Raw genomic sequence first — 11997 nt, forward strand, 5'->3', positions numbered from 1 at the left:
GAATATCCCAATGGCAGGTGGAGAATCCTGTATGCAAATTATCATTTTAGATGAGGCCACAACTTGTATCGGAAGGACGGAGCCAATACCGTACAAAGGCGGGATAGTAGGTACCTTAGAGCTTGATACCGATGAAGTTTCCCTCGATCCGGCCACTCGCGACTAGCAATTTTTCGCATTTGGGTAGAAGTATAATCGGAGACTCCGACTTTCGACCGAAGATCCTGCGCTCCGTCGACTTCGAGATATCACTCGGAATTCAACTTGAACTTTCCACCAACGCGGAGTAATTACAACAAAACCGGTTAAATCGTGCTCGAGGAGCTCGTCGATAAGACGATGCCCACCAACACCGATCATCGTCGTCCGAATGGTCCCGATAATTGACCAATGACCTCGCATCAAAGCACGGCCGAGATATCTTCCGATGAGGTCTTTCGAGTGACATCTCTCGATTTTTTTCTTGGCACAGGACGGAGCTCGAAATGATTCGGAGGATTTTCTTTTCTCCTACAACTAGGTCTCCCGATCGGGAGCTTCGGTATCCTCGCTCGTCGGTCGAGGTCTCGGCGGTTTCGGCCCCGACCCCCGGTGGCCTGACAAGCTCCGTGAAGCAAAGGGAAGAACGGTCATTACCTAACTAATGTGGCATACTACACGGGGGTAGAAAGGACGACGCTCTAAGGATAAGACTTACCGTGGGTCCCGCTCCCAAAGGACCGGATAAACGCCTCCCGGGTGCGTTCGCATAAGTAAGTTGGGAACATATTTTTCCAATCCATTGGTCGAGGTTAGGAACCGTTCCCGGGTTCGGATCGACGCGCCGTATACACACGAACAAATAAAAAGCTCGGCATCGGCGCGGGCACGCCGAATCGCGTCGATGTAAAATTACTTACGTTTTGGGTTCCGTTTCGGGAAACGGTAATTTGTCGGCAGGGATCGATCCGCGGTCTCTGATTCGGACAAACTTTCCCTACCAGCCTCGGTCCCTATCTTCGTCTAAACCGGAGAAGGGCGCTTTTGCAGCTCATTTTAAAAGTTTTATCATTCCCCCTCTAAAGACACGGGGGCTGTATAGGCGAAGAAGGTGTTGCACCGTGAACGGAATGTTCGCGTTTGTAGCGAAATAACGGAGGAGCATAACGATCCTCCAAAATGACGGGTGAATTTGGCCGAGGGTGATCTCGTACCGCTTGCAGAAATCGACCACCACAGAGTCGAGTGTGGTGAAGGTGAAAGGGTAGGTATAAACACTCAAGTACCTATCCACGTGGCTCGATATGGCTTCATCTTGGTCGGGAATAACGACCTCCTTCCCTTTCCACCCACAATCTTCCTTGACTTGTTCGAGTTTATTCGGAGTGGGTATCGTGCCGCGATAGGCTGATATTTCGACACCTCGATCCCCCTGTTGAGAAGGTTTCTCGACTTTAAAGTCCCGAATTGTCAGTCTTGAGCAACGAAGTCAGTTAGCAGTGGCTCTGGTTTAGGAGCCGAGGATATCTCACCGGCCTTAGCCTTTGAAGATTTGCTCGTCATTTTGAAAGTATGAATATAAGAAGGTCTAAAATGAAGGTTTGAAGATTGGAATGGAAATTAAGAAGAAGGTATGAAGATATGGAGGTTTGAAGGTTTAAAGATATCAAGATCAAAGTATTCAGAGCACACGAAGGTAAAAATTCCCTTTGGTAAAAGTCGAAAAGTGAAAAAAGAAGGGGAAAACTCGCTTTTATAGAGTGGGACCGAGACGCTTGACCTTCTGCAATCGTTTTCAGAGCCAACGAGGCTTCGACACGTGTCGGTGTCAGACGGATGTGATGGATGTGACCTTGATGCTATCTAATCATGGGAAGCGTATGAGAGAAGAAACTGGGGGGTCCGCTCAACCAACAGATCATGCTTGAACAGATCGACCTTCTGAAGAGACCTAGATCGGAACCTCGTACGAATACCTCTATGATCGAGTAAAGCTTCCGAATATTTCGCAAAGGGTGTTGTTTCGAACCAGTCATGGCCGAGTTTAATAACTGGATGCTCGATTATGGAATGAATGATTATGGATTATGGAATTCAAACCGGTAGCAAAACATGTCAGGTTGTTTCGGATTATGGAATAAATGATTACTGATCGAATACAACAAAGGCATATGTGAAAGTTTGGGTACAAACATTATACGGGGGATGCTCAATAAAGTCCAATAACAACCAATTTGCAAGATTCCATTAAAGATTTTTTCCATTTTGTAAAATCCCGACTGTGCCGGATACATCAGTACATCAGAAAAAACAGAAGAAACCCAACTCTACGACCAGTAATTGGAAAATAAAAGTAAAACAACCACACCCTTGCTCAAACTAACAAGTCGGAGGATGAGATCTCCGAGTATATCCACGGGATGCGGCAATGACGGGTGATACCGATTAGTTGTCCCCGTGACTTGCACCAGAGGTAGACGACCCGGGGATATCCAGTTCCGGCAAATCTTCCTCATCGAGCACAATCACTGGTGTGTTTTCACCCAAAGGCATCTCCCGACGAGTCCCCATAATATGGCGAGTTCGAACTCGAGATCCAACCCCCGAATGCACAATGGGAAAACTGTTGGCCTTCCTGCATCTAGGTGGCCTCGGTGGAGCGGGTGTTCTTCTTCCCCGAACTACGTCCTCGGTTACCGATTTCCCTTTGGGAGCCCTCCTCGGCCGAAGTCCTGGAAACTAAAGATATTGAGTTAAGATATAATGCAGAGAAATAAGGATCGAAACGTTCAGATTAAGAAGTTACCATGGTCCTTGCCTTTCCACCCTTCGGGTGCCATTCTTCTCCAAGAACGCCCTAAGCTACGAGAAGCCCAGAGAAGGGTAATCACCCACTCGAAAATAGCAGTTTCGAGCGTGGGCTCAACTGGGTTCGGTGAAGGGTTCCACACTTCGGGAAAATCGACAGACGATAGGCGGTGAAGTTGAACCATGCGTACCATCACGAACCGGTTAAGCCATCCTCGATCATAATTGTCTTCAGGGTCGATGAGGCTTCGGCTTCCCCTGGGAATCAACTGAACAATTCCCCCTCGGATCACCCGAGGTATATATAAATGAAGCAAGTGATCGAGGGTAAAAGTGACTCCGGCCGCGTTGGCCAACTTCTCAATGCAGAACATGAGCTTCCAAATTTACAGGGCGATCTGCCCAATACATACTCGATATCGACAGCAGAAGTCCTCGATTATTCTATGAACGGGGAGGGCGAACCCTATGGCAAAGGGATACGTGTATGACAACGAGTAACCGGGAACGTGATGATTTATTTTCACACCATCCCCAACGGGGCGAAGGTCAACGTCCGCGCCTAGATGGCAATCTTCCCTGACCGTGGTAATGGCGCTATCGTCGACATAAGACTCGAAATCTTCCACCGGGTCAAGATGGTGAAACTTTGCAGTCATTCGTGTAAATAAAACCCGACGGGACAATACTGCAACGAATAGATTCTAAATCCTATCGAACCCGGCGACTCCCGGCCGATGGCATGAACGAAGCCGATCTTCCCCGAGTCGATACGGTACGTAGGCTATGATCGTGGAAGGTTCTCTGCCAACAAGGGTATCCTCACCCTGGAACAAGAAGATTGAAGATCCGAAGAGTATTATGGGATCAATGCAGGAATATCAATAGGTTTAGAGGTGGAACAAAGTGAGATTTGGAGAAGTGAGGATGCATAAGAATGAAAGAAGACATGGGCTTTTATATAAAAAGAGATTTAAGAGCTCCTGTAGCATATCAAGAGTTCTGATACAATGAGGATTCCCCAAAAAAGATTTGGCGGCTGGGTAATAATGACCCAGCATCGGGCAGAGTGAGATTTGACTTAAAGGTTCCGTCCTGGGTAATTACGAGGCGGGCCGCTCGGTTTATTCGGGGTCCGTTCCCCGCCGTCGATGCTTCGCACCTCGGGAAATGGGGGGACTATCTGTATACGGGTAAAACCGAGGACACAGGCACGCTCGGTTTCCCGTCGTCATGGTTATGCTCGGTCACAATACGACCGTCTCACCGGGAACGAGGTCTCGAGCTCGGGCCAGGATAAGGCGATAAAGGAAGGGCGATTGACTGCCATTAACAGGAGACCAAAATATCCATCCTCGCTGGGATATTTCGGCGTCGATCTCGGCAATACAGCTGTCACCAGATTTACTTGCTTTATTTAGAATTGTACTAGGGTTGAAACTCCTCTACTATATAAAGAGGAGGTCATCATTCATGAAAGGGGTTGGCAATAGCAAGGAAAGAAATAGTTTACATCAACAATCATAAGAATCTTATCAAATCAGTTCCCATCTGTTCTTGAGTTTCATTTTATTTGTACCTCGTGAGAGCTTGTAACAAAAAACGTATCGACCTCGGTTTCTATACCCGAGGCCATACATATCTAGCATTTGGTTAGATCTGATTCTTTGTCCACTTTCTTGACATATCTCGCTATTTAATCTTTAATTGAATTTAGCCACATATCTTTGACATCCCGTATAAATTTAACTGTTCTACGTTTTAAGGTTAAACAGTTATCAAGCAACGACAAGAGTTATGTGGTTATGTGACTGCTATTTTCGCGTAATTATTCCCGCTAAGTAGCGTCACAATAATGCCGGTTGAGGAAAAAATTGATAACTTTTTACGCGTATAATTAGAAAATCTAATTGGGTTGTGCATTAAATGCATGCATATATATACTGTGACTAGCAACACCAACATATGAGTTATGAGATCAGTTATGTGGTGATGAGACTGCTATTTTCTCGTAAAAATATTCCTCTTAAGTAGCATCACACACATATAATGCCGGTTGCGAAAAAAAAAATTGATAACTTTTTACGTGTATAATTAGAAAATCTAATTCGCCACGCGGTTGTGAATTATATGCATGCATATATCGTGAATAGCAACATATTTGCACTCAACCATATGATGATTGCAAGTTTTTAATTTATTTGTCAACTGCTCCAACATACATAAATTTAAAAAGCTTTTTCAAGTTCATTATTGTCTTATCAATTTTTGTTCTGTAGAGCAATATTTATTGGGATGAATGATGAGGATCTCACATTATTGTCCAGTTCTACTCATCTTAATTTACTTTAATACCGCAAAACCGGAGATGGTATATATGGAAAATGCTTAAAGAAATGAAACGATCTGGTAATGGAGAAAGACGTGGACCAAGAAAATTAGGAAGTTTACCTTAATCAGAATTTGAGAAAAGGACTGCTTTTAGACAAGAGACGGAGAAGCGTCTACCATTAGTTTCCACTCGGAACACTTTATGAGTTTTTGGGAGAGCTGTTTCTCTCTCTCTCTCTCTCTCTCTCTCTCTCTCTATATATATATATATATATATATATATATATATTATAATAATATAGAGCGAATCCGACTTCTTTTGTCGTCACTACAAAGAAAAGTATAGAAATGGCAACAAAAAATTTAATATTTGGAACAAACTTAGTTTTATTATTAGCAAATGAACTTTTTTGTTGCCAAAAAATTTAATTTTTGTTCTTGTAGTATTGATTATTGTTGCAAAAAGTACTTTGGCAACAACAAAAAAAGTTGTTGCAATAACAGCCGCTGGAAAAAGTCTATGCAACAAAAAAAAAATTATTGCCAAAAATATTTTTTGCAACAATAATCAATCTATGACAAAAAAAAAAAATATTGTCAAATATATTTTTTCTGCGTCCTCAGAGGGACACAATTGGAAAGTCACTGATTTATACTTTGTTATGAGTGATAATAGATAAACATGAGAAAGTAATTGGATGACTAACAGAGTTCATAGAAAAATCATATACGTAACTTCTCATCTAATTTTAATGGTGTTTCCTTAATTTAATATAATTCTTTTTAGTTTAATACATCGGTAGCCTTCTCCGGTAAATTTTATTTAAACACTTGAACTACGAACATTCCAATTGAACAATTGCATACATGAAAAAGCGTTTCTATTAGACATTTTCTGTTCAAATTTTGAAAAAAACTTTTGCACACGTTTCATATGTCATTACTAACTACTTAAAAAATGTCTCCTCCTTTAATTATACTCCCTCTATTTCAATTTATGTGAACCTGTTTCCTTATTAGTCCGTGCCAAAAAGAATGACCACTCTCTATATTTAGAAATAATTTACCTTTATGCAATAATTTATAGGCACACAAAATATATGTGACTCCTTCGTGACTCATTTAACACCACGAGTTTAAAAGTTTTCTCTTCTTTCTTAAACTCCGTGCCCAGTCAAATGAGTTCACATAAATTGATATAGAGGGAGTACACATTAGCCACAATAAATCATAAAGCGTTAGGCATGTCCTGATTTAGGTTGTTGTGTATAATAAAGGAGATGTCATATTTTATTTAGTTACGCACCTAATAGACGCTTGAGAACACGAGCAAAGTTTTTCAAAAATTTGAATCGAAAGTGTCTGATAGAGATACTTTATCAGGTGTTCATGTGCTCAATTGGAACAAACTGTAATTCAAATGTTAAAATAAAATTCTTGACAAATTTAAGGGACTATTGATATATTGAGTCGTGAGTGACAGTCATTTTGTGCAAGTGATCTTGCCAATCTGGCTAATGAAGACATGTACACCAATCTTTTAATACTCCCTTCGTCTCAATTTATATATAACACTATTTGACTATGCATAAAATGTAAGAAGAGAGCAAGACTTTTAAAATTCGCGGTCTAAAATGCTTTTATGACTACAAATCATTTTATGACTGGCAAAAAGAAAATGCTAAAATAAATTATTTTTTTTGTATTAAAGTTAAATTAGGGCCCGGGCTTAGCACGATATATATATAAGGGCTTAACAAAATTTGTGGTCTAAAATTAAATTTTAATGAGGAGCCTTAAACTTACTTGATCATGAACTTTATACATATTTGTATTTACAGTTCATTCTTCTCACTTTTAACTTTTTGAGGTGCAAAATGAAATCTTGACGGATCGTATTTATATGCAGTTCATATATTTGTTTATTTACAGTTCATTCTTATAATTTATTTAAGCAAATCATGCAAAAACTGAAAAACAAAGCCGTCTCAACTAAAAAAATTAAATCTATGTAGAGGAGTAAAAATCAGAAACAAAAGGAAGATAAATGTTTCAAGGTAGTAAGAAATAAAAACTTACTACAATTTGCACATTCATTTGAATGACCTTAATTAACTTCTATAAACAAAATGAAATAATTATATAAATAATATAGTGGTAAAAATTGAGGCATTTGATATCTTGGGGGGCTAAAGCAACATCGTTAGTGACCTTACTCTCAAACCGCCCTCGGCAATATAGTGTTTTATGGTACAAAATAGGTTATTAGTAAAGATGATTATTTATGTAGTAAATATTTAAGTGTCTTCCACGTCAATATGCACTATGAAGTTCCCTAATTCGACATCTTATGTTATATCATCAAGCTTTCTTTCTTCCCTCTTTTGATAAAAAATGTTAATAAAGTTTTGAGGCACTAAATGGCACATAAGGAAAAGCGCGCAGATAGTCATTAAGAAATGTATATACAACTCTTAATTGGGGTTGTTTACCAAATTAGCTCAATCAATGAAAGGATTAGATCATTAAATAATCACTGTATATGGTAAGGGCGAATGCCAAGTATATATAGTGCATAGTATCTCAGATGGCTAATTAGATTTTAAAAATGCACTAGTATAGATTAATTAATCCATCAGTTCATTCTTTATAAAAAAAATCACTTATCCAGACGCTGCAATATAATTTGCAACTGCTCTCCTTAATCCTTATATAAGTTCCAGTAGTTCCGTTCCAAATTCCAGTCTTTTTTGTGCGTTACGTCCTGTGTTTTAAATCTCAATCACAAAAATCGTCAAATTTAACACAAAATGGCTGCAAATGATGTGCCATGTTGTGAAACTATGTTTTGGGTATACTTAGTTATAAGTGTGTCACTGGTGTGTTTTGCTGGACTTATGTCTGGACTAACACTGGGACTCATGTCTCTTAGCCTTATGGATCTTGAGGTTCTAATTAAGGCTGGTCAGCCAAATGATCGAAAAAACGCAGGTAATTAGTCCTTGTTTTGATTCAGTAATTAATCTTTGCTTGCTTAGCTAGTGATGTCAATTTGTTGTAATTACTGTATTTCTAACTGATCACAGAGAAAATTCTGCCTATTGTAAAGAATCAGCACTTGCTCTTGTGTACCCTTCTAATATGTAACGCCATGGCTATGGAGGTATGTGTTTAGTGATATTGTCCTTCATTTTGTGCATTCTAAATTGAGCACGCTGATACATGCTTAATCTTTTCATGAAATTAATTGAACAGGCTCTTCCGATATTCCTAGATGCTTTACTTCCAGCATGGGGTGCTATACTAATATCAGTCACCCTCATACTAGCTTTTGGAGAGGTCTTTTCTCATGAATTCATTTTTTTTAATTGTAGGCCAGAGTTCATTTCTTTAAATAGCCAAGTACTTATTAAACTTCATTTTTCTCCTTGGCACAGATTATTCCACAGGCCATCTGTTCTCGCTATGGACTGAGCATTGGTGCAAGACTGTCACCTTTGGTTCGTTTGCTTGTCATAGTCGTCTTCCCTTTATCATACCCCATCAGTAAGGTATACAAAAAAGATTTCACAAGTTAGTTATATACACTGATAGTTCAATTTTTTTTTTTTTTTAATTTGCCTATTGTAGCACGTTGTATGGCTTATTTTCTAAGTTATTTATTTCGTTAATTACTCCTGTTGACAGTTATCTATAGTTATGTTTTAGATGACTATGTAAAACTTTCATTATATTGTCAATGTATAAAAGTTTGGCATAGTTATGTATCAACTGTTTATGTTTGTTCACTTGGTCTCAGTTGTTGGATTCACTCCTGGGGAAAGGGCACTCGGCACTTCTACGCCGTGCAGAGCTGAAAACCTTGGTGAATATGCATGGTAATGAGGTTAGTGCCTTGTGAAATTATACCTTAACTTTGCTGGATTCAAGTTCTAAAACTAGACCATCTCTGAATCATCTATTGGCAGCAGGCAAAGATGTATCTAAGAGAAATTATTGATTCATTGCTTTCGGCCCAATTATGTATATATATGTTCTAAAAGATGTGTGCATATAATAAGATCACACTTATTTGAATCAGCTACTAACTCTAGATCATGAATTTGCCTCTGATGATGACAGGCAGGGAAAGGTGGAGAGTTGAGCCACGACGAAACTACCATAATCGCTGGAGCATTAGATCTAGCTCAGAAAATGGTTAAAGATGCAATGACTCCCATGTCCAGAGTATTTTCCCTTGATCTTCACTCTAAACTTACAGAGTATGCTACTAATTAAGTCTCTGTCAAAATTTCCCTTCAATTACCAGTCCTTTTGTTATATCATTGACACAAAATTAATTTTGATGACTCTCAGTGAAAAGATCAATCTAATAATAAGCAAAGGCCATAGTCGCGTGCCTGTGTACTCTGGTAGTCCAACAAATATTGTAGGCCTAATCTTGGTAAGTCTTTTCAGAAACTCTACCAGTAATATTCTTAAAACAAATATAACCAATTAGAATTACTCTGCAACCTTACTGCTATTCATTGTATGACATATTTATCTTCTTTTTTTTTTTTTTTAATCATCTTTAGGTGAAGAATTTGATAAAATGTCGTCCTGAAGATGAGGTGCTAATTAAAGATCTCACTATAAGGAGTTTACCAAAGTACGATACTTTTTACTTTTTGCATTTGATATATTCTTTTTCAAGAAAGTACTCCATTTGATCCAATTTCAGATGTTGATTTTGCTTATACAAGACTGTTAAGGAAATAACTGAAATTTTGCTATATTTAAATAAAAGTGAATCCAGACCTAATCTTTATTTAATCTCCTACAGGGTCCCGGATTCTTTACCATTATATGATCTTCTAAACCAGTTCCAGAAGGGGAATAGCCATATGGCTGTAGTAGTGAAAAGTAGTAGGATCACTGAGGAAGTTGCAGAAAATGCTGCTAAACACGATATTATCAAGATAAATATCCTTCCGGACAGTCCAATTCAACAACATGCAGTTGAAAAGGGTAACACCAGTTATATATATATATTAAAAAAAATATATATATCGAGATGAGAAAACAACAAGTGATAAATTGGAATGATCTTTTAATTTTAGGAGAAGTAGCAATTGGTATCATTACAATGGAGGATGTCCTTGAACAACTTCTGCAGGTAAAATATTTATGTTCGTTATGTTTTTCTTTTTGTTTTCCCTAACTGATGATAGCTGCTTTAACTCTTTATTTTATTTTTTCCTGGAAGGAACCAATATACGATGAGACCGATGACTATGTTGCTGTTCATAACAAGTATGTTAATCGGGGATCACAAGCAATTTCAGTATTCTTAATTAAGAAAGTCATGATTACATATTGAATACACACTATTGTTGTTGTTGGTGCTTTTTTTTTTTTGGGTCTAGAATTAGAATCAACATTCCTCCATCAATGATATTTTCACCTAGAAGATCTCCAGGAGTGGCATTGGGGGCTACTAAACCAAAGCGGCAAAGTCCAATAACATCTCCAGTTTCAAGTGCTCATCAAAGTCCTATGTTGCGCTCACCAGTTTCACCATACGTGCAGTCACCGTATGCAATGCCAAAACTATCTGTTAATTCCCCTGCCCACTTAAATAGTACAAATTCTCCAAGCAGATTTTCACTCAGCTCTCCATCGTCTAATCAGGTACCTGTAATAATCATTTAAGTGACCTGATGGTATAAAATAAAATATGCCAGTTTATAAAAGTAGTATTTCAAGTACCACTAAATATGGATGGTTTGTCTCAGTGGTGAACTGGTGATACCGACTTACTATGCCATGAGAATTTTGTGAAGCATTCAGAACAAACTGCTGAAATGTGAATGTTATTTCCCTTGATGTTAAGTATCCAAGAGTACCTTGTACCTTAGATTTATTAACAGTAATTAAAATTAAAATTTGTTGCAGGTTTCTCGGAAGTCTTATGGGAAGTTGGACAAACACGGATTTTAGTACTTGCAGAAGCTTGAGGACATTCTGTTGTCCAAGTTTCATAGCCAAAAGTTGAGATGATTTAGAGATGTATGTGAGAAAAAGGATATTTCATGCTACATCATGAAAGGGACAAAGTCATTCATACAAGTGAAAATGGGTTTTCACTCACAAGTCTACCAGCTAGTACTCTTGCAAGTGAAATTCATGTATATATGTAATTTCAACTTTATGATACTGATGTTCAATTTCAACTGCAAATACTTTTCTTTTAAACGCCTTCCAAAACCGCACATCATGACCACCTTTCAAATCACAAAGTAAAAGTATTAATTTGCACTGCATGAACTAAAATAGGCTTAGGGTGTTGATTCCAGCATTCACAAATCTTTGTACATACGTGTACTCTGCGTATCTGATATTCTGTCATGTAATTTGAAAAAATTTCAGCCACTAGTTTTACTTTTCTAGATTAAATAAGATAAGTAGAGCTTAAGTTGGTGACTATGGTATTTTTGTTTACCCCAAATTTAGGTAATCAATTGAATTTGTAAGTGAGGTATACGATATGTGGATAAACTTTAATCTATTTTCGGTTTTTTGTGGAATATATATATATATATGGATTCGTATGCAATGGTATGTATATATGAATATATGCGTTAATAACTTGAATAAATACGTTGCTATGGATGATTAAGTTAATGGTATTAGAAGAACAAGCTAAAGACAACAATATTCCACTGACTCGGGCCAAAGATAGAAATGATGTTTTGATATATATTTGTTATTACGATGCTCTAGATCTCAAAAAGCTAACCCCTAAAAATAAGGAGATGCCCCCTATTTATAGTTTTGCCTTATGGACCTTGTATACAACATAAAGCCCCTTTTAGAATAAAGAAAACCCTAAAAGGA

General features: G+C 38.2%; 1 protein-coding gene across 2 annotated transcripts; it reads left to right on the forward strand.

The window, feature by feature from the left end:
- The first annotated feature begins 7726 nt into the window (after nucleotides 1-7726).
- On the forward strand, nucleotides 7727-11583 carry LOC132056511 (DUF21 domain-containing protein At5g52790-like). 2 transcript variants are annotated; one of them, XM_059448742.1, is made up of 13 exons: nucleotides 7727-8109; nucleotides 8205-8281; nucleotides 8374-8457; nucleotides 8556-8669; nucleotides 8918-9004; nucleotides 9241-9380; nucleotides 9475-9562; nucleotides 9696-9769; nucleotides 9944-10128; nucleotides 10221-10276; nucleotides 10367-10413; nucleotides 10572-10791; nucleotides 11056-11583. In XM_059448742.1, the coding sequence occupies exons 1-13, from the start codon at nucleotides 7929-7931 to the stop codon at nucleotides 11098-11100; spliced, it is 1398 nt and encodes a 465-aa protein (XP_059304725.1). In that variant the 5' UTR covers nucleotides 7727-7928; the 3' UTR covers nucleotides 11101-11583. The 2 variants fall into 2 exon arrangements, with proteins under 2 accessions (XP_059304725.1, XP_059304724.1); XM_059448741.1 differs by having other exon boundaries at nucleotides 7729-8109; nucleotides 10527-10791.
- The last annotated feature ends 414 nt before the right edge of the window (nucleotides 11584-11997 follow it).

Source organism: Lycium ferocissimum, chromosome 5 (genome assembly GCF_029784015.1).
Source record: "Lycium ferocissimum isolate CSIRO_LF1 chromosome 5, AGI_CSIRO_Lferr_CH_V1, whole genome shotgun sequence".
Classification (NCBI taxonomy): Eukaryota; Viridiplantae; Streptophyta; class Magnoliopsida; order Solanales; family Solanaceae; genus Lycium; species Lycium ferocissimum.